The following is a 22,920-nucleotide window of genomic DNA, read 5'->3' on the forward strand; positions in this document are numbered from 1 at the left end:
CTGGATTCTCACAATGTTTATGGAAGTGGTATATTATATGGCCAACTAATGTATGGGTAGCTTAGAGGAAAACTTTTCTTAAAGTTTTAGTTTTCCATATTATCATTTCTCAAAGGTTAAGAACTTAGCTTCTTTACAGTAAGCTAGGTTTCCTTTGCATTTTGACCTTTCAGTTTTCTCTTTGCTCAACAGCCAAACCAGATTTCCCTGGAAGAGAACATCCTGGTCTCCCGTTATATTAACAACCCCCTGCTCATAGATGGTGAGTTGTGATTAAGCCTTTGACTGGATTGGGCTAGATCTCACCAAATTTTTTTTTTTTTAACATTTTTATAGTCTTCTCTAGTAAGTGTTTATTAAGCTAGTGTGAAATGCTTGGCAACTGTGACTCCAGAGATGAAGCTGGTTTCTTACCTACCTCATGGGATTACTTTGAAGATGATTTTGAGATAATAAAAAACAGTGTGTTCTCTTGTTATAATAGTAACAGATATGTATGGAAACTATATATGTTTATGTGGTATAATCATTATTTATCCTCAAAGGTAAGGTGTGTGCACAGTGTTTGTTTCCTGGGGGAGAGGACTGTTTTTTCTTTCACGTTTCTCTGTTACAGTTGTCCTGTTCAGTTCTGTAACAAAACCAAGAGCTTAGTTTTTCCCTTTGCACCCTGTTTTTTTTTCTAGATTTCAAATTTGATGTGCGCCTCTATGTGCTCGTGACTTCCTATGACCCTCTTGTCATCTATCTCTATGAAGAAGGACTAGCTCGGTAAGAGACCCTCGGGTGTAGGGTGTTGCTAATGTGAGTTGACCCACTGAAGAGTGTGTTAAGGTCAGGTCATCGTTCCTGTTGTATTCAACTCAGGAAAACAGGAGTGTCCCCAGAGGAGCTTCAGATTACAGAAATCAGTCTTAGTTTCATTCACAGTCTCACCCGCATATCCATGCACGTGAATAAGCCTGTATATGTACACGCTTACCTTTCCCAGCTGGGATCCAGGATCATATTGTGCTCTCATGCAGCGGTGGTAAGGTAGGAAAATTCTCGGGCCACTATGCTTCACAAATGTTCTAGAAAGGAAAAAAAAATATCCCACATGTATATAGCTGTTATATACCGGACATTTATTGTAATGCTCACAACAACCTTAAAGTTGAGGTAATTTTGTAGTTGAAGGAACTGAGGCTTAGAGAGTTAAGGAAACTTGAAGTCACTTCCCTGACGTCTCCAACTGGTTGACAGTGGAGAGGGCATTTAAACCCCTGGATCTGACTCCAGAGCTGAAGGCTTGAGCTGTTTCATGACCTCTTGTATTTAAGAGAGGGGCATTAGCCACTTTTTTTTTTTTTTTAATTTACAAGTCTTTAATATATTTTTAGGGATTTTATACACATACACACACATACGTATATTTCTGTTTTCTTGAGGTACTTTGTAGGTTTTAAGGTAGTGTGACTTACAAAATAAAGTTCAACTTAATTTGAAGTTTCACTTCCTGTATCCATAAAATTTTACAGCTGACAGTGTTATTTTAGACCCCTTAAATCATTTAAAATAAGGATAAATTTGGTGTGTTTGTGTTCTTTTCATATATATATATATATATATAAGCTAAGTCGCTTCAGTCGTGTCCGACTCTGTGTGACCCCGTAGATGGCAGCCCACCAAACTCCCCCGTCCCTGGGATTCTCAGGCAAGAACACTGGAGTGGCTTGCCATTTCCTTCTCCAGTGCATGAAAGTGAAAACTGAAAGTGAAATCGCTCAGTCGTGTCCAACTCTTAGTGACCCAATGGACTGCAGCCTACCAGGCTTCTCCATCCATGGGATTTTCCAGGCAAGAGTACTGGAGTGGGGTGCCATCGCCTTCTCTGATATATATATATATATATATATAAATATATATATAAATATATAAATATACTTTTTTTTTCCCAAGTAGCTTGCTCTGAAGTTCCTTATATAGTGTAGTACTTTAGGAGGTGGTTTGCATCTGTAAAAAGCATGGCCTATACGTGTTTCTGTGTTTTAGAAAATGTACTTCAAAGATGAGAAATACCATGAATAAAAGAAGGCTATCCATATAATTATTGGTGTTTTGACATATATTATTATATTCTGGTAACTGTTCTTTTAGAATCATATTTTAATTATTTTTTAGACTTAGACGTTTTTGATGCATCCTGTGACTAGAGTCCGAGGGCGAGAACATTCAACTGGATTCTAACTGCTTGAGCCATGTCTTCCCTTTACCTCTAGGTGGCACTGACAGCATTTATAAGCCCGGTCATATTCTTTACTAAGATTTTTGAGTTTAAATCCTGGGAACACTGATGGCCACTGAAGCACCCTAGTTCTGATCTCTGGTTCCTTGAAAATTGAGGGGGAGAAAAACGAAAACATTTCTCAGTGTTTAGATAAAGGGCTGAACCAGGTATCTGGGCACAAACTACTAACTCTAATCATATTTTCCTGGAAAAGTTTTCTGTAGTGTTTTGAGACACTTGTGCTCTCATATTTTGATGTATAGGGATAAAAGCTGAGTATATTACCTAGAATGAGAAGACAGTGAAATGGGCCCCTGACTTCTGCTCAGGTGTATAAAGTGCTGAGGGTCCCTTTTGTAATCTGAGATGTCTGAGCTTCCCTCCTGTGTGTGTCATGAGCTTCTTCACCTCCACTCATCCTCATTCAACTTGTCTCCTGTACCCTTCTCAGGAACTGATTATGTCCTGCCATAAACTGGACTCCTTTTTTTTTTTTTTAACTTTTTATTTTGTATTGGAGTATAGCTGTTCAACACCCCACTCCAGTACTCTTGCCTGGAAAATCCCATGGACGGAGGAGCCTGGTAGGCTGCAGTCCATGGGGTCGCTGAGGGTCAGACACGACTGAGCGACTTCACTTTCACTTTTCACTTTCCTGCATTGGAGAAGGAAATGGCAAGCCACTCCAGTGTTCTTGCCTGGAGAATGCCAGGGACGGGGGAGCCTGGTGGGCTGCCGTCTGTGGGGTCGCACAGAGTTGGACACAACTGAAGCGACTTAGCAGCAGCAGCAGCATAGCTGTTTAACAACGTTGTGATAATTGCAGGTGAACAGCAAAGGAACTCATTCTCCCCCGAACTCGCCTCCCATCCAGGCTGTCACCTAATGTTGAGCAGAGTTTCGTGTCCTATAGTAGGTCCCTGTTGGTTATTCATTTTAAATACAGTCGCATGTATATGTCCGTCCCAAACTCCCTAGCTGTCTTTCCTCCTGCAATTCTAAGTTCTAAACTGGACTCCTTTTATTTTTAAAATTTATTTACTTTTAATTGAAGGATAATTGCTTTATAGTCCTGTGTGAGTTTCTGCCAAACATCAGCATGAATCAGCCACAGGTATACACATGTCCGCTCCCTCCTGCGCCTACCTCCCACCTCCCTCCCCATCTCACCCTTGTAGGTTGTTACAGAGCCCCAGCTAGAGTTCCCTGAGTCATACTGAGAATTCCCATTGGCCATCTATTTGATGTATGGTAATGTACTAAACTGGACCTCTTTTTTTTTTTTTTTTTAAGAGGGTTCATGAGAGCCTATATTTGTAAATTTTAAACCAGCTGTGACTGTCCATCATCATATTTCTATTAAATGTCATTTACTGTGCTTGTTGCAGAATTAGGATGAGATGACCTGGGTAGACACCCGTGGCCACACAAAACAATCTTCGTGTTCTGACATTCTTGTTCTTTGGTAGTTGGGGGAGGAGTCACATAGAGCGTGAGGAGCAGCACTGAATATCTAGTCTAGACTGGGCTTCTTGAATGGGGAGAAGGCCTCAAGGTTATGCTCACTGTTTCTCCAGGATCTCATCGCGCTGTGTTTTGCATATTATTCCAAAGGTATTTCACCCACAATATTAACACCCTCTCTATTGGTAAAATTTGGTGTCGTTTTAAGCCTCAGTCATTCGGATATGAAATGAGAGCAGTACTGATATTTATTATAGAGTTTACTACAGATGTGCAAGTGCTTTGGCTGTTGGGTGTGTGTGGGAAGTCAGAAACCACTGACCTGAGTAACTCTTGTCTCTTGCCTCCAGCTGGAACTGAGTATATATATGTATATTTAAAAAGTGGATGCTCTTCCTCAGAATAATTTGGAAAACAACTTTGTAAAAATTTGGATTAAATTGAACAAAAAAAAAATATGAATTTTCAAGGCTTTGGCTTATTTTACCTGAAAGTATGCTGCTGCTACTGGTGCTAAGTCACTTCAGTTGTGTCCGACTCTGTGCGACCCCATAGACGGCAGCCCACCAGGCTCCCCCGTCCCTGGGATTCTCCAGGCAAGAACACTGGAGTGGGTTGCCATTTCCCTCTCCAATGCGTGAAAGTGAAAAGTGAAAGGGAAGTCGCTCCGTCGTATCCGACTCTTCGCGACTCCATGGACTGCAGCCCACCAGGCTCCTCCGTCCATGGGATTTGCCAGGCAAGAGTACTGGAGAGGGGTGCCATCGCCTTAGGTGAATGTGAAATCCTTACAATGGTTCATTATGATAGGCTATTAGTCCTGGGAGGGTGCATATGCTCTGCACAATAGCTTCCATGTGCCTAAGTCCCTGTGTCTTAACCACTGTGTATCTTGGCATTCATCTGTTGCTTTTTAATCCTCAGAAGCCGTTTGACTGTGTCATTACATTCAACAATAGTCTACAGCATCTCCAGCTCTGCAGCCTCTAGTAATCTTGGGTCACGTGTGTTTTAAATAGACATTACTGAAGATAATCAGTTCGGGATGAGATCACTAGACCATTTTACTTTGAGGCTCAGCAAGAAAAACCATAATCTTTCCTAAAGAGACAGAACCAGTGGCAGTGTAATTGGTTTCCTTCTTTAGAAAAGAATGATTTTATCCCTTATCACTTCCATTTGGGGCCTCAAAATTCATGTTTAAGTGACAGAAAGATTAAGTTCTTTTTGCAAGACAGTTCTGTGAAAAAAGACTTTTGTGTAAATTCTTTACATTCTTAAATTTGCTGAAGAAAAAGACCCAAAGTAGGTTCTTTCTAGGTAAATCATTTGATTTGTCCTTGCTTTGTTTACATAGGAAGTAGAAAAACTCTCATCATTTTCTTATATGTGAGCCAATTATTGAGACTTTAAAAAAAAACTGTGTTAGTGGTATTGGAGTCCAGCATTTTGCCCCGTCCTAGTTGTGAGTTTCACGTGTGTGTTGCTGCTGTTTTGCACCAGCAGGGGACACTCAAGTTTCCAGAGAGGGGTGCAGTTCTCTACCGAAATGCTGTAGGTTCTTTTTCCTGTCAGAGGTGGAATCCAAAAAGCCTTTGTCCTGGATTTTACAGTTTTAGGTGGATCCAGTATGTGGTCTAAATGATTGGACGAGGCCCTTTTGGAGACAAAACTAATAGCCAAATTTTCACTGAAACAGGAAAAATAAAAAGTTAGAAAAAAAAAAAAAACCTTAAAACCAAATTGAGTTGAAAACCAAATGTGCTATCCGGTGACCCAAAGATAGGTAGCGCTGGCCACTGGGGGGAAATGAAAGTGTCCATCCAGGGAACCAGGAAAGTTCCACCCACGCTCTGGCCTGGGAGGAGGGGACCCTGACAAGGCCCAAGTCGGGGACCGCCCCTCTTCTTCCTCGGCCATATTGTTCAGTGGAAATTGAGAAAAGATCCCAAAGCATTTGAGATGCCTCTCCCTTCCTCCCCCACCCCCAGTTCCTTCTTCAGTAGCCTTCCTTGCTAATTAACACTGGCTCCGCTGGGATATTTACCTTTTCTCTGCTGGATTCCTGTGGTTTTGAAAGAATTCAGGTACTTGCCGGTTGCCAAGGAATTCAGATTACCTCACAGGCTGCACACTGTCCAGAATCTGCCACCGCAGTGAGAGGGGGGGAGAGACACCAACCAGGGGGAGAAAACCCTCTCCAGCGCTCATTGTCACCCTCCCTGGCAGGCCCCGGCTGTTTGTGAAGTTTGAGTCATTTCTGGCTCCGAAGAGCAGAGGATCAGGCTGGTAATCCCCTCCCAGACGGCTCCGCAGGGCGCTGCCTAGTCATCGCAGCACTTTGGCAGTCTCCGGCCGCAGCTGGTTGACAGCAGATCAGAGAGCTGGTGGGCCTCTCGTTCTCTTCCATGAGATTTTTCTGGGTCAGGCCGGGATGAAACCCAGTGGCTTCTGGCAAGACTGCCCGAGGTGCCGTCTCTTCATCCTCCAGGCCTTTCTGGCTCTGAACGGGTTCCACCTGCTGAAAGATAACATGTGTGCCACAGCCAGGGTCTCCTGAGAGCTGGCCTCCTCTTACTTTGTGCAGTGGTGGTGAATGTTTGTTAGAATATGTAGCTATCAAAGCGGGGTCGGGGGTGCGGTTTTAACTGTCCTCTATCTGGATTCCCTGTGACTCTGACTACGGTGTCATATTCATAGAAGAACAAAGTAGTTTTTGAATGAGGGAAGAGAGTTTGCAAAAGACCCCACTAACTCTGATTTCTTTTCCTGTTTGAGTCCCATGTTGGTCAAGTTCCCAAAGGAGCAACTCCAAGTGTAGCTTTAGTTAGTGCTCATCAGGTACCTGCTATATGTCTAACGCCGAAACCCTTTCCTTCACATTCACACTCAGGAGTTTGAGACAAATTATTATCATTGTCTTGATTCTTACTGAGAAACATTAGAAAGCAAAAAGGAAATGTTTTTGATTTAAGAATGCATTGTCAGAATAAAGATTATATATGTTTTAGTGTCACAAAATAAAAAAAAGAGAAAAGGGCATATAGTTCTCTATTCATCTGTAGGTTGTGAAATAGTACCAGGGTTTCAGATTTGGCAAAGAAAGCAGACATCCCCCTACCCCACTGCCTCCGTTTTTGTTTTCTACTCTTTCTTTATTTTGGTTTAAAGGTCAAGGCTATGGAATTCTGTCTTGAGGTGGTGGTTTAGTTGCTAAGTCATATCTGACTCTTGCGGCCCCATGGACTGTAGCCTGCAAGGCTCCTCTCTCTGTCCATGGGATTCTGCAGGCAAGAATACTGGAGTGGGGTTGCCATTTCCTTCTCCAGGTTCTGTCTTGAGAACTGTTCCTAAATCTTGATTTCATTAAGAGGGAGGTTCAAGACTTAATTCATGATGTAAATTTCAGTATGTGTTAGGGGAGAAGTATTTATAAAGTTGTTGTTTATTTGCTAAGCCATGTCCAACTCTTTGCCAGGCTCCTCTGTCCATGGGATTTCCCAAGCAAGAATCCTGGAGTGGGTTGCCATTTCCTTCTCCAGGGGATCTTCCGAACTCAGGGATCAAACCTGCGTCTCCTATGACTCCTGCATTGCCAGGAGGATTCTGAGCCACCAGGGAAGCCTATCTAGTAGGGTAGTTTAATTCTAGTAAAGAAACTTGTTGAAGCTTTCAGACCTAAATAGAGTGAAGTTTGATATGTAAGAATCTAAATCACAAGTCACAAACCAGAATGCTTACAAGGACATTCACTGAGTAAGTTGGCTGGTTGGAGACTGGAGAACGGTAGATCACATGTCCCACCCGAAGGGCCTTTACTGTTTGTTCATTGGCAGTAAGTAACTGATGTGCAGTAATGCTGGTACTACGGTCTGAATGTGATCTCCCAAGTTCATATGTTGAAATCCTAACCCCTCCCCTGCAAGGTATTAGGAGGTGGGGGCTTTGGGGGGATTAGGTCATGAGGGTGAAGCCCTCACGAATATGATTAGTGCCCTTTTATGAAAAAGGTCCTGGAGAGATTCTTTACCCCTTCCACCTTGTGAGGATACAACAGGAAGGTGCTCTCTGTCTGCCTGCATCTGGACCCTGGACTTCCAGCCAATGGAAATAAATTTCTGTTGTTTATAAGCTTCACAGTTTATGGTATTTTGTTATGGCAGCCTGAATGGACTAGAACAGGTGGTATTGCCAAATCTTCTGGCTGTTTTAAGGGAGGCTGAAAAAAATCTAGATTTTATTATTAATTATTAAAAATAAGAGAAACTTATTTTTGTTGATAAAAGTTTTTAGACTTTTAATTTTGAAGCCATTTTGATGTTATAGAAAAACTGTAAAAATAGTATGAAGGACTGCCTTTTCCCTTTCGTCTGAGAACCTCATTCAAATTTGGCCAACTGTCCTGATAGTTTTCTTTATAATACAAGGGTCCAAATTCTGGATCACACATTATATTTAGCTATCACGTCCCTTTAGTCTTTTTTGATCTGGAGTGTTTACTCTGCCTTTCCTTGACTTTCATGACTAGCATTTTTGAAGATTTAGGCTAGTCTTTTTGTAGAATGGCCTTCAATTTGGGTTTGTCTGTTATTTTTTCATAATTAGACTCAGCTTATATATTTTTGGCCAGAATGTCACAGAAGTGATGCCATGTTCTCACACATTAAATCTGATGGTATATGACAATTATTTAGTGGTGTTTGACACTTAGGACAACATCTGGCAGATTTCTCCACTGTAAAATTGCTTTGTTTTCCCCCTGTAATTGATACACATTATTATCTTATGAAGAGATACTTTGAGACCATGTAGGATGTCATTCCTCATCACATTTTCACCCAATTTTAATATTCATTGATGTTTCTTGCTTGAATGAATGATTACTATGATGGTTGTCCAGTGATGAATTTCTAATCCCATCATACTTTTACTTTTATTATTTGGCATTTTAGCCCCAGAAAGAGTTTTCTCTCCATCCCATTCATGTATTCATTTGTTTATATACACCAATGTGGACTTAAGGATTCCTATGTTACTTAATGGGTTATAATCCTTTACTCTCTTGATTTATTCTGATGCTGAAATTGCCCCAGATTTGGCCAGTGGGAGCTCCTGTAAGCTGACTTTGGTGTTCTTTTGACGTGTCCCTTCATTCTTTAAGCACAAGATATTTCAGGCTCATCTTCTTTCTCTGCCCAGCCCTGAGTCAACCATTATCTCCAAGGAGCAATGATTGCTTTTAATGGAGGATCAGGTGTGTGCATGCTCAGTCATGTCTGACTCTTTGAGACCCCATGTACTGTAGCCCACCTGGGGCCTCTATCCATGGGATTATCCTTGCACGAATATTGGAGTGGGTTGCTATTTTCCTCCTCCACGGGGTCTTCCCTACCCAGTCATGTCTAACTAGGACTCCTGCATCAGCAGGCAGATTCTTTACCACTGAACCATCTGCTGCTGCTGCTGCTGCTAAGTCACTTCAGTCATATCCGACTCTGTGCGACCCCAAAGATGGCAGCCCATCAGGCTCCCCTGTCCCTGGGATTCTCCAGGCAAGAACACTGCAGTGGGTTGCCATTTCCTTCTCTGATTCATGAAAGTGAAAAGTAAAAGTGAAGTCGCTCAGTCGTGTCCGACTGTCAGCGACCCCATGGACTGCAGCCTACCAGGGCCCTCCATCCATGGGATTTTCCAGGCAAGAGTACTGGAGTGGGGTGCCATTGCCTTCTCCGACTGAGCCATCTGAGAAGCCCCTTAATGGAGGATAGTATTTGGAAATCCAGATACAGGTGCTAGATATGCTCATAGTTCTCAGCTATGTCTACTCTTAGGTTTGTGCAATGGACAGACCTAGGAAATATGTGTATAGATATACCTACATGTACAAATACATAGACATTTACATCTTTATTTTTTTTTCTGTATCTCTGTATTGAAAAGCAAGAGTTCAGGTGAACACCTCCAATTTTACCTCAAAACTACCGGATTCGTGCTCATTTTTCCCCTTTCCATATTTTTTGCCTTTTTTTCCAACAGCGAGGAATCTGACTTCTGTTATCTTCAACACACGTATTTACTCAGTTCCCTCGTATGTAGCCAATCTCCAACCTTCCTGTTACCACTCCATTCAGATGCCCTCCTTGAGTGAACTTTGACCCCTGTGGGGCCACCACCCTGCTTAGATAACCTCCTCCTTGTATTGCCTCTGGGCTGCCTTCCCGTCCTGTCCACCATCTTCCTCACGTGGGCCCTGCCTGCCACTGGACTTGAGGAAGAAAGGTCTCAATTTTAAATGATGGCCAAGTTATTCAAGTTTTAAAACAAAAAACAATCTGTGTAGGTTGATCAGAACTTGGTTAGTAGGCCAGATCTGAAGTTAGTAGGACCTTTGGTCTAGAAATAAGAAGAAAATGTGGGAAAGTGGTTATCAGAGATGAATAGGGTCTGTTCCATCCTGCTTCAGTGAGGACCGTAAGAACCTCCTGGGACGGGAGGACAGAGGTCACGTGCGCCTGCCTTTCCTCTCCATGGTCTTCTCCTTTCCTTGTTCTGCTGACTGAAATAAACAAAGTAGCGCTTTGGCCCTTTTGGGTAACTTCCACTGGGTTCAGGTTTTTCGTTTTTGTTTTCTCTTATTCTTACTTCTGCTTATGCTCTGTAGAACTGTAACATAAATAATCTTGTCCTTGCTGAGTTTTAGAACATAAATGCTCCAGCAAAAAGGAAGACTAGGAAGAAGAAAACTTTTTTTTCTTTTTTTTTTTTAGAGATGTAGTCCTACTGAAAAAAGGAGTGTAGGGACGACAGATATGTTGGGTACCAGTTTACGGTTGACTGCCAGGCCTTTGCCAATCTTTTCACATTGTTGACCAAATTAGATCAGATACTTGAATTTAGAAGAGGTGAAAAACCTCTTTCTCTGAAGCAGAACTTTTTTTCCTCCTTCTAAATCATTATTTTGGGGGAGAGATGGCAGGAGGTATGTCTCTGTGAGGTAATGTCTGGTTGAGGCAGGCTGCCTCTGCAGGGCCTGCATGGGCCCCCCTCACATTGCACAAGAATTCAGAGAATGACTGGTTCCCTCTTCATTGAAGAATCTCTGAAGAAGAAAGGCGGGGATATATAGGTAAGGTTTACTCACCATAGAATGACGTGGCTGAAGTTAAGTGATAACTACCGGAAGTTTCTGGAAAATCTGAAGTCCTTCTCACACAGTCAAACTCTTGTCCCTTAGCTGTGCATGCCTGGTCAACATTTTCTCTTTGTCCACATCCTTCTTCCTGGCCTCATGTTTGTTTATTTTAGTTTTGAGGGTTTGTCCTTTTTCCACTCTTCTTTTTTGGCTCTTGTATATTTCCAGTACGGGGAATTAAGGAACAGAGATAGTGGGTGAGTGAGAAGAAATAGAGGAAAGGAGAAATTTTAAATGTTGCCCTTTAATGTGGTAAAAATTCATGTTGACTTCATAGTCTGAGTAAGCACATGTAAATAATTTGCAAATCATATGAAAATAAACTTGTGGCCTTCCAGGATTTTTTTTCACACGCTTGGCTGTGCCTCTTGGGACAACTGCTTTAGTGAAGGGGGTGATACGGTTAGAGTGGTATGTAAACAGGGAATGATATATTTACCATAACCATTCAACTCCAGTGTCCTTTTGTTGATGTTGAGCATCACTGGAAAGTTTTCTCTCTCCTTGGCTACTTCCTTCAGAGGCACAGATATTTTATACTTCAGTCTTCTTTTGACAACAGTCCAGAATATCGGATTGCTGCTCTGTTTTCAGTGGACTCCGTGTTTAATCCCTCTTTTTGCCTTCATTCCAAATTCAGGAATTAATCCACTCTATGCTTACATTTATGCCATTCTGTAGACCTAGCCTTTGTATGCTATTAATGCTGCCATTATTTTCTTAATTTTATAGATCAGTTTGTTTTTTTTCCTGTGGCTCTGAGTTCTAAGTCTATATATTATTATGCGTCCTTTTTTCCTTTTGGCATAATGTTTTCCAAAGAATGCCTTAGTACCAGGTACTATTGTATAGACACTCAAGTGTTTCTTGACCAGCTAATGTGCCCTCATCTGTAGCATCCTATACAGTTTCCCTGATTGTGAATAAATTTGTTTTCATTTTAATCCTTCCTATCAGACTAAGATTTTATATCAGAAAACATCCATGGTTAAGAACATGGATTTTGGAGTCAGTGTGATTTGGGGCAAGTTACTTAATCTTCCAAGTCATATTTTAATGTTCATATCAAAAAAATTAGACATACCAGTCCCTACTTCAAAGAATCGCTTTAATGGTTGAATTAAATGTGATGTTATACATGAAACACTTAGCGCGGGAGTTGGCACTTAATAAGCACTCAGGGTTTGAGCAGATGCCACCCTCTCTTTATTAATATCTCATTGACCCTATGTTTTATTGAAGCCCTATTGTGATATTTAACCTCTGTCTCTTTTATCAGGTTTGCAACTGTGCGATATGACCAAGGAGCCAAGAACATTCGGAACCAGTTCATGCACCTGACCAATTACAGTGTGAATAAGAAGAGTGGAGACTATGTCAGGTACTGACTGTGCCTGAGCTAGGAGCCAGGGAGGTCAGCCTCAGAGGCAGATGCTGAAGTGCACTGGAGGAAAACTTGACTTTTATATACTTGTGACTTAGAGTAGAGCTGTTAGAGTTGTTTCGTGTAGTTTTGAGGCTCACCTGCTATGGCTTCTCTATTGATTGCCCAGCCACAGTGTCCCGTTTCTCCACCAAAATATGCCTGCCTTCCCAAGTTTTGTCTTCCTCATTGTTAAGTTCCCTCACTTGACTTAGGGGTGGGAATTTTCTAGGCATATGGAACTTTTTAGAAGCCAAGAAGTTAGGTCATTTCAGCACTTGGCAAAATGTATCAAAAGCTTCAAAAATACTGTGCCCTTTGACCCAGCAATTGTATTTCTAGGAACTTAACCTTAAGAAATAACAAAGGGCATGCACACAGGTTCAGAGACAAGAATGTTCATCCCTGTACATTGTCTGGGGGAAGAAGCAGGTTACTATACAGTGCACGCAATTTCACTTCTTTTTTGAATACATAGGATAACTAAAGCTGATTTTTTTCCCCCTTGAGGGAGTGTGGGGGAGAGAAGAAAACTAGAAGGATAGATTTTAAAATGTGAATAGTCCTTAACTATAATGGATGGGATTATGGGTGGAGGATATCTGTCGTCTTCTCTGTGCTTTTATGTATTTCCTAAGTTTTTCTAAAACATTTTTATGATCAGGGGAAAAATGTTAGGAATAAATTAAATAAGAAAAGAAATGAGGCCATCTCAGAAAAAGATTCAGTGGAACAGAGTACCAGCCCAGCTGTGTGGAAATATTCTTTCTGCTCTGTTTTCTTTCATCCTGATAATTTTGCCAGAAAGTGGAAAAATAAAAAAGAAACCCAAACAGTTACTTTCTACTGAGACTAAAAATAGGTCCCTAGAAGGTCCAAGGAAAGAAAGAAAGGAATCTGGAAGTGATGGCATAGTTGCCAGAGCTGTATAGATTTCATTGAGTGTCCTGTGACCGGTGTTTGGAATTGGTGGAAGGTACAGTATCCTGGACTTTGGAAGATGGGCAAAGATGCAACTGGTAGGTTGAGGGCTGGTGGTGGGGAATAAGGGGGCAGCTGTAAAATACAGGTTTCAGATTGCAAAACCCTTCCAGCAGTCTGGGAATGTACCCTGTTTGTGGCTGTAATAGTGGTGTACTTCATTGCTTCAGGTGTCGCCCTGGAGAGTTTTCCCTTGGGTGATACCTCAAAAGGTATCCCCCAAAAAGCCATGTCTACCACTTGACAGAAGGGAGCTTGCTTCAGATGTCAACACTGTTCTGTTCAGGGTTAGCTCATTAAAATGCTACACAAGATTAGCTCACTAGCCAAGAGACTCAGTTCTGGTCTGAAAATGGCATGAGAGGTGGTTTTGTGGGCACGTGTGACATTTACCTCAAAGGCCAGTTAGTATCCCAAACCATTTCAGTCTATCAATGCATTGTGACCATTCTTAAATTTGTTCACAGTCGCAAATTTGTTCTACTCATTCATGATGCATCATGTTTAGTTAAGGAGGATTTTGCCTTCTTTTTCCCCAACCTCCTTCATTAAGGTGAGCTGTTAATATATGCATTTTCATTTCGATAAAAGAAACTGATACAAAGGCAGATATGACAAAAAAGCACCAAGAAAAAAAAAATGGGTGAATGGAAGTCAGCAAAGGGAAGATTTCTCTAAAGACTATTTGGAAACTCTTATTTCTAGAGGCAGGCCTAGTTGCCTCTGTGACCTTGATCCATGAATCTGTTTTAGCTGTGATGACCCGGAAGTGGAGGATTATGGGAACAAGTGGAGCATGAGCGCTATGCTCCGGTATCTGAAACAAGAAGGCAGAGACACAACTGGTGAGTGCCGGGCCTGTTCCTTCCTGACTTCGCTTCTTGCGTCACGGCACTATTGCCTCTTACCAGGAGTCTTTCTCTCTACTTCTGAAAGTGTCGCTGAGATGTCTAATGGGATCATGGTTCTTAGTGCTAATTTTTCCTGCCCTTTACAAGACAGAGAACAACGGGCTTACTTATCGTGGCTCCCCAAATCCCTTTTCTTGTTTCTAGTTTGGAAGACAACTTTTTCCTTAGTCTTTAGTGAGTTTGTCCTTCTTGACTATCAAAGTGCTCTCACTAAACTACGGTCAGCTTTTTAGATTGATATAACAAATTGTCTTACCTCTGCATTGGCCCTGAGTTCAGATTTTCCTCAGGCAGTCTCTCTCATTCATGTTGTTGAATTAGTGAATGGACGGGGTCAAGTTTGAGTACAAGGGCTCTGAATCAAAGTGGACACTATCACTGAGCCTTGAGCAGAATGAGAACCTGTGCCTGCAGGCCTGGTTCAGTCCACAAAGGGCAGGGTGAGAGGAGGAGAATAAGAAGAGGGGAAGACTCCTTTTCCAGTCTGTCTCTTGTCGTTGGAGGCCACTTGAGTGCATCCCCCAGGACCTCCATTCTTGCCTGCATCCCTCTGTTCACATACATGCCTTGTCCTGGAGCACCATTCACATGGAGCACCATTCACATGCCACGTGAAGACTTCTTTGAATGAGCACGTGTGCTTTTATAATTATACTGTGTTCTGGAATCCAGTCCTAATCCATGCATTATAGTGTTTTTTTTCTTTTTTCCTCTGTAGCACTGATGGCCCATGTAGAGGACCTGATCATTAAGACTATAATCTCTGCTGAACTAGCTATTGCCACAGCCTGTAAAACCTTTGTTCCTCATCGGAGCAGTTGTTTTGGTAAGAAGACTCAAGAAGCTTAACGTATTTTGTGAAAAGGGGCTCGGGAAGTTGGGATGGGATCCTGGGGTAGAGAGGCTTAGTGATTCTACAGGAGTCAAAGGTATGTGGTGGACTTTTGTTTCTTTTCTAAACTCACGTAGCATATGAAGAGGCCAGTGGTGAGCTTAGTTGGAGGTCCCCTGAGGACTAACCAGCTTTCTGTGTGGGAAGCGGGGATTGGAACTAAGAGTGTGGGTCTCTTTGTCAGAGTGCAATCAGAAAAAGTCTGCAACGGACTGTACAGGAATCCAGCTCTAACAAATATATTCCAGAGCTCTTTGGCAGCCAGACTGGGAACTGTTCCAAGAAGCTCTGGCTGGTACCAGTATGTACTTTCTCCCATTTTCCAATGACTCCTCCTCTTTGTTTCAGTCTTCTTTCTAGTGAGTTCCCCCCCACCCACCCCACCCCACCTCTTCTTTCTTCCCTTTCTCCTCCTCCACCCCTCCCCTCCCACCCTTAATTCCCCGATTGCACAGAGAAGGAGCAGGAAGCAGTTCACAACTGCCAGACGGGGAGCCTGCTGCCCACTGACCCTCTAGCTGTGACTGTGGCACTGCGGGTACCTGCACCCATTTGCTGTCTGTGCGGCTGTGACTCCTTGGTGAAGGCTGGTACGAGTGTCTGTGCAGTCACACAGACTTTCAGCAGGTGGCAGGCTGCGTTAGTGAAACACAGGAGGCTCATTGATGGGGCGGATAATTAAAGGAATACAGTAGTAAGACTGTGAGAGCCCCAGCTTGCTCCAGAGGCAGGATACCAGAGAACTAAAGAACACGCGTGTTAGAGCCTGACAGACTGAGTTTGAGACTCATCTACACTCCTGATTTTCAGCAAATTACTCTAATCCTGTTTCCTCGACTGTAAAACGGCAATAATGAGGGTACCTACCTTCTGAGAGTACCCTGAGATCGAATGAGATGACATGTGCCAAGCACTTGGCACTTATCAGCCCTTAATTTGTACTCCATAAAAATGTTTTTTTGTTATTTTTATAATTAGGCATTATAATTCTTGATCTCTTTAATATTAGATTATCATAGCAGTCTGTACTTGAGGGGCATTCAACAAAGGGAATACAAATTGAGACTCTGAATAGAAGATGGTGGATAAACTAGGACCTAAAATTATATAGGAAAAGAAGAGGTTACGATGTCTGTGTATCTCTTTTAAAATGCAAATATGTTCGTGTCTCCTAAAATCCTTTAGCGGCTCCCTAGACAATGGCAGCCCACTTCAGTACTCTTGCCTGGAAAATCCCACGGACAGAGGAGCCTGGTGGGCTGCAGTCCTTGGGGTTGCTAAGAGTCAGACATGACTGAGCGACTTCACTTTTACTTTTCACTTTCATGCATTGGAGAAGGAAATGGCGACCCACTCCAGTGTTCTTGCCTGGAGAATCCCAGGAACGGGGGAGCCTGGTGGGCTGCCGTCTATGGGGTTGCACAGAGTCGGACATGACTGAAGCGACTTAGCAGCAGCAGCAGACCTAACTTACAAATAGAAACTTAGTACGGCTTTGAAGTCTCTAAGGATCTGACTCCAGCCGACTTTTCTGGAGTATCATTTCCCCGCTTACACCTCAGAAGCCAATGGGGTCCCCGCGTACTCCGTTCCCTTGGGCCTCTGCGTAAGTGCCACTGTCCAGCTAGAAGATGCCCCTCCTGTTGGCCCTGCACACTCCTGTTTGTATCTTGAGACTCGACTTGACGTGCTCCCTCCAGAAATCCTGGCCCAGCCAAGCGCCCTCCCTGCTCATGCTGCTCTGTATGTGTTCCTCTGTGTTCTCTTCCTATCAGTAGCTGCCGAGCTTAGCGTCTTAGTAGTCCCCATGTCTCCCCTTCCCCTCCGTCTCCGCTTCTGCTGAACCAAATCTTTTACCATCTCCCTGGCCTTTGTGGCTCCTCTCCTCACCCTCTGCCTTGCACCTGCTTTTATCCTATGCCGGAAATATCTTTCTCCTGTTACTTTACCTGAAAGATGACAAAAGATGAAATGAATGATGAAAGATGATGAAAGATGAAATATCTTTCTCTTGTTACTTTACCTGACTTCTTTCAAGATGAAGTCAAGTATCACTTCTTTGGTGATGTTTTCCTAAGTCTTCCCACCACAGTTAGCCTCCCTGACCCCAGTCTTCTGTTCAGTCTTCAGGAGCCCCTTCATGTCCTCTACTTCTCCTTTATGTGTCTGTCTCCCTGAAGATGGCAACAATGTCTCCCTTGCTGTTGCTCCTTTTGTGCACAGCAGCATTTTTTTGCTATTGGAGGATGTCTGGAAAATGTTTGTTGAATGAATGATTGGTTCTTTGCTTTAATTGCCTTGTGGTGGCCCAATGGATCTGATGTAGTCAGGACTTAGAGCTCCTAGAAATTATTGCATTCTTTTTGAGGAGGGGGCATGGGAAATATAATTCCAACTGCAAACACCTTATTAGATTAAAAAAATAAGTATTTCTTTTCCATATCTATGTGGCTTTTCTATAAGAGTAAATTTCTAGTAGCTCTTATTGTGAAAATCGTGGTTCTAGAAATCATCAAAAGCTCTTCTGAATGTTTTCTATTTTATTTCATTACCTGATTGCCTTTTGGAAGCTTAAGAATTTCTTGATTTTAATGGCATTAGAAGTTCTGATGAGAAATGAGCAGTGACTTTCTCTGACTCAGTGAAATACCCTGTAAGACTATTTCATCAGCCATGGGTCTCCTTCCTGGCTCCCTGCTTGTGTTCAGTTTTAATGAACTGGGTGCATCTGGAGTTTTTTAAACTGTTGACTGTCTTCTTGGCTTTTGTGGTTCTAATTCCACTTCCTGTCAGCCCTGGGATTTTGTGTGCCTTATTAACCTCCCCCCATCAGAAGTGATTTTGTATACGTGTGTGTATTTGTGTGAATCTCTTTGCCTCCCACTGGTTCCCAACCTCCCCTGGGGTTTAAGTTACAAGGAATAATCTGGTTTTTTTTTTTTTCTCCTTCTCTTTTTCATTTGTTTTAGAGTAAACAGGAATTGAGAGCTTCCCAGAAGAATTTGGCTTGAACAGGGCATTGGTGTTTTAGAGGAAGCCAATAGTCGGGTGATGGGGTTCACTATATTCTTTGGGTGGTTGTTTCTGCCCTTCCGCATTATGTGATTCCTTGCCAAGAGCACTCCATTAGTATCTAAGTGTCTCTGGCCTATGACTGTAGTGTCCAACAATGTTTCCAGGTATCTTCAATATTCCCGTTCCTTTGTTTTCTTATGCTGGTAACTTTTCTCAGTTCCTGCTGTGTTCAAGGTGTAGATGATAAGGTGGTGGTTTAATCAAACCAAATTTTACATGAGACAACATACACAAATACCTGCATTGTGTTAATAGTATTTAAAAGTAGACCTAGGAACCTTCATAAGCTCCCAGAAACTTAGCCACTTGGTGCCTTTTAATAAATTTGTACATCTGGAAAGGACCTCAGAGAATAATTAGTCTGAATTAAGAAATTGGGGCCCTGAGAAATTAAGTCCCTTCCCCCTGGAGCTAGTGAATTGGAGAACTCAAATGAAAGAGACAGCTTAAGAGAAAAGGGGTCAGAAGAGGAGTTTTGGCAATCAAGTCATCTTGGTCATAGGGCTAATGGTCAATAGGATTTTTGATGCCTCTCCCAATAAAACAAACTTTTGACAGTCTTAATATTTGCTGCATTTAAGATTTTGAAAATGTGGTACCATGTGAAATATATGCTACAAACAACAACCCTTTAAATATGCTTAGGAAATTGGCAATGTGAGATAACTGGCTATGAGAAAATTTTTTTTTTAAAATTTTTTTTTGAGCAGTTGGAGAAAAGCAGCCAAGAACAACAGGATGTTAGCTATCCTTTAAAGATGCTGCTGCTGACAGTGGTTTCATCTGTGTGTATGAGGATGGCTGAAGTAACAAGCTATGACCCCGGTCCTCTCTAGCCCAAGAGCATATGAACCAGCTGTTCTGCCACTTGTGAAATTGATCAGACTGGCCTCATTTAGGTCAGAGACTGGTGATTTCCTTGTTCAGGACTAACTGTGCTCAATATAAGGACTTCCCTCATAGCTCAGTCGGTAAAGAATCTGCCTGCAATGCAGGAGACCTGAGTTCAGTTCCTGAGTGGGGAAGATCCTCTGGAGAAGGAAATGGCAACCCACTGCAGTATTCTCTCCTGGAGAATCCCATGGACAGAGGAAGCTGGCAGGCTACAATCCATGGTATCACAAGAGTCAGACATGACTTAGTGACTAAACCACCACCGCCATGTTCAATATACCCTATTTTGTGGAATGTATGCTGGTTTGGCCTTTTATTGATATTGTTTAAGACTATTTCACAGGGTAATTATGCTGACGTTCTTTTTTTTTTCTTTTCCAAAATTTATTTATTTTTTGGCTGCACTGGGTCTTCATTGCTGCTCGGGCTTTCTCTAGTTGCAGTGGGTGGGCTTCTCTTGTTGCTGAGCATAGGCTCTAGATGGGCAGGCTCAGTAGTTGTGACTCACAGACTTAAGTTACTCTGCGGCATGTGGGATCTTCCCGGACCAGGGATCAAACCCATGTCCCCTGCATTGCAAGGCAGATTTTTTTAACCACTGGACCACCAGGGAAACCCCTAAACTGACATTCTTAAAGTAGGGCTGTTCATAAATATTTGCTGAAGGACTGACAGTGGGCAGCATACATTTTATAATGTAAACTACTTGACCAATAAAAAAAATAATGAAAGTCATCAAACAGTTCACTTTTTGAGATAATTTTCTTTTCTGGCTAATTGAATGCTTCTGTTTAGATGGGAAGGGAAGTTTACTGTAGAAGGAACTTAAAAGAAAGTACCTACTGTTTGTCAGGCACACTTCGTTGGCTATTTCCTTTAGTCCTCATAACAGTTTTGTTGGTATTTATTACTCATGTTTTATAGACAAGGAAAAAAGATTCAGAGAGGTTAAATAATTTGTCCCAGGTCATGCTGTTAATAAATGGCAAAGCCAAGTTTGAAAGCCAGGTCTCTCTGGCTCACTCTCCACCCACATAAATACAAGTTCTGGTGCGTCCAGCCATTTTTGGCACGCCTCATATCCTGGATTCTCCCTCTGCTCTCCTGTAACGAGATCTCAGGAAAAATGATATCATCCTTTTTAGCAGATCAGGTCTAAAAAAGGCCTCTTTCTGTTCTAATCAGCAGTGCGTGTGTACGTGCGTGCGTGCTCAGTCGCGTCCAGCTGTTTGTGACCCTGTTTGTGACTGTTGCCCGCCAGGCTTCTTTGTCCATGGAATTTTCCAGGCAAGAATACTGGAATGGGCTACCATTTCCTACTCCAGGGGATCTTCCCAACCCAGGGATCAAACCTGCATCTCTTGCATCTCCTACATTGGCAGGCAGATTCTTTACCACTACACCACCTTCTAGATACTCCCTTCAAGTCCACCTTTACATATGGTAGCCAGATACCATGTTGATTTATTGGACTAGGTAACAAATTGGCTCTGGGCTTTTTCTTTTATTTAGTTCATTTTTCTGTGGGATTTTCGTATTTTTTTTTTTTCCCCCAAATTTTCCTGCTGGACCCCAGATAGAGTCTTCCTTCTTAGATTTTTAATTCCAATCCAAAGCAAGGTGAAAAGAATTTCCATTATACAATAGCATTTGACTGACAGCGAGCACTGGCTAATGTCAGCACTTTCCAATTTCAAAGATTACAACTTCAGCTAGGACTTTTTTTCTGGGGAGTGTTAGTAGGTTGATTTCCAGAACTAATGGTATGACATGTTTAGTAATCTTCTTAGGACTTGGATGCACTGTTATTTTCTCTGTTAAATCTTTTTTTTCCTCCTCCCATTCTATGCCTCTTTTTATTAAATTTCTCCTTAATATGTAAAAATCTTAATTAGAATTTCTCCTATTTCTTTGTAATTGGTGACTTTATTATGAGTATTAAGTCTTCTGGTTAGGGTTATTTTTAGGAAGTAGCTGCAAATTATTTTGTCTTTCTCAAAAATTGTAGTGTTTTACATTAAAAAATTTTTTTTCTTCTTTTTTTTAAATCATTATTTCTTGATTGCTTCCTGTGTGCTTTGTATAGTACAGGCTGTTTGATATAGAGCAGTGAATGAGACATGACCTCTGCCCTCAAGTGGTGGAGATAAGCAGAAATGAAATGACACATTTCAGGGCAAGTAGTAGAGTGATTCAGGTGCCCTTGGAATATCCAAGGAGTTACCAGCTCTATGCCTCGGGGAGCCAGAGAAGGCCATCCCTAGCAGAGGGAATATGACATGCAAAATGCAGTGTCAGGACAGGAAGTGGCATGTTTTGAAATGAAAAGTTCAGTGTGACTAGATGTAGCCTGAGTTGGATTAGGTGGTGAGAGACAAGGTTGTAGAAGTAGTTTAGGGCCCCTTTGTGAAGCACTGCGCTCAGTCACTCAGTCCTGTCCGACTCTTTGCGACCCCATGGACTGTAGCCCTCCAGGCCTCTCTGTCCATGGCATTATCCTGGCAAGAATATTGGAGTGGGTTGCCATTTCCTGCTCCTTATAAAGCACTGGCATGTATAAATTCATCCTGTAGACAATAGACAGCTATGGAGTTTTTTGAGCAGTGGAAAAACAGGATTACTATTTTTCCTTTAACTTTTATTATGACTTGACCTATAGCTTTGTATGACAGAATTATAACAGAGGGAATACTGTATAACATTATTGTGTTGTAGTTCAGTCGCTTCAGTCATGTTCGATTCTTTGCGACCCTGTGGACTGTAGCCCGCCAGGCTCCTTTGTCCTTGGGATTCTCCAGGCAAGAATACTCGAGTGGGTTGCCATGCCGTCCTCCAGGGGATCTTCCCAACGCAGGGATTGAACCAGTGTCTCCTGGATCCTCCTGCACTGTAGATGGATTCTTTACTGCTGAGCCGCCCAGAAAGCCCCATGAAATGACTATAGTCCTCCAGGAACCAGCCTGACATTAGAGTCTGTTGCTGGGCCGATTCCCTGCCTGTCTTTCCATCTGACTGTTAGATTTGTGTCTTAGAACATAATTCTGATGGCCATGTGGAGAATAGACTACAATAGGGAGAGACTAGTGCTAGGGAAATGATGGGCAGTAGGAGGAACACAGTGACAGTATACACTTAGCCACATGACCCAGCACTCCCATTCCTAGGTATCTACCCAAGAAAAGTGAAACCATATGTTCATGCAAATAGCTTTACACAAATGTGCGTAGCAGTTTTATTTATAATCGCCAAAAATTGGAAGCAGCCCAGATGTCTATCAGCCGTTGAATAGATAAACAAATTGTGGTCTATAAAATGGAATACTACTGAGCAGTAAAAGGAATGAATTACAGTATTGACATGTGTGATGATGTAGATAAATCTCACACGCCCAGTGCTAAGTGAAAGAAGCCACTCTCAGAAGGCCACGTACTTTGTGATTCCGTTTATTTGACTTTTGGAAAAGGCAGAAATCAGATCATGATTGCCAGTGGACCGGGAGAGAGCATTGACTGCAAAGGGACAAAGGGAACATTTGTGATAGAATTGTTCTACATGTTGGTGATGGCGAGTGACCATACATTTGTCAAAATTCATCAAACTATAATTCAGAAGGGTGAACTTTATTGTGTGTAAATTACACCTCAGTAAACCTGTCTTCAAATAAGAAATAATGATAGATGGATGAACCTCAAAAGCATACTAAATGAGAAAAGTCAGACTCAAAAGAGTGTATCCTGTATGCATCCATTTGTATGAGACTCCAGAATAGGCAAAACTGATCCCTGGTATAACAAATAAGAATAATAGTTTCTGGTGGTG

General features: G+C 42.2%; 1 protein-coding gene across 11 annotated transcripts in view; it reads left to right on the plus strand.

Moving 5' to 3' along the window:
* The window catches only part of TTLL5 (tubulin tyrosine ligase-like family, member 5), a 317,321-nt gene that overhangs the window by 39,206 nt on the left and 255,195 nt on the right, over window positions 1-22,920 (plus strand). For all 11 annotated transcript variants that reach the window (XM_010844355.1, XM_010844354.1, XM_010844353.1 and 8 more), the window contains exons 8-12: window positions 193-262; window positions 687-771; window positions 12,205-12,306; window positions 14,083-14,174; window positions 14,959-15,066. In XM_010844355.1, coding sequence (XP_010842657.1) covers window positions 193-262; window positions 687-771; window positions 12,205-12,306; window positions 14,083-14,174; window positions 14,959-15,066 — 457 coding nt within the window. The remainder of the gene's footprint in view (window positions 1-192; window positions 263-686; window positions 772-12,204; window positions 12,307-14,082; window positions 14,175-14,958; window positions 15,067-22,920) is intronic.

The sequence above is a fragment of the Bison bison genome, unplaced genomic scaffold, assembly GCF_000754665.1.
Source record: "Bison bison bison isolate TAMUID 2011002044 unplaced genomic scaffold, Bison_UMD1.0 scf7180017864201, whole genome shotgun sequence".
Lineage (NCBI taxonomy): Eukaryota > Metazoa > Chordata > Mammalia > Artiodactyla > Bovidae > Bison > Bison bison.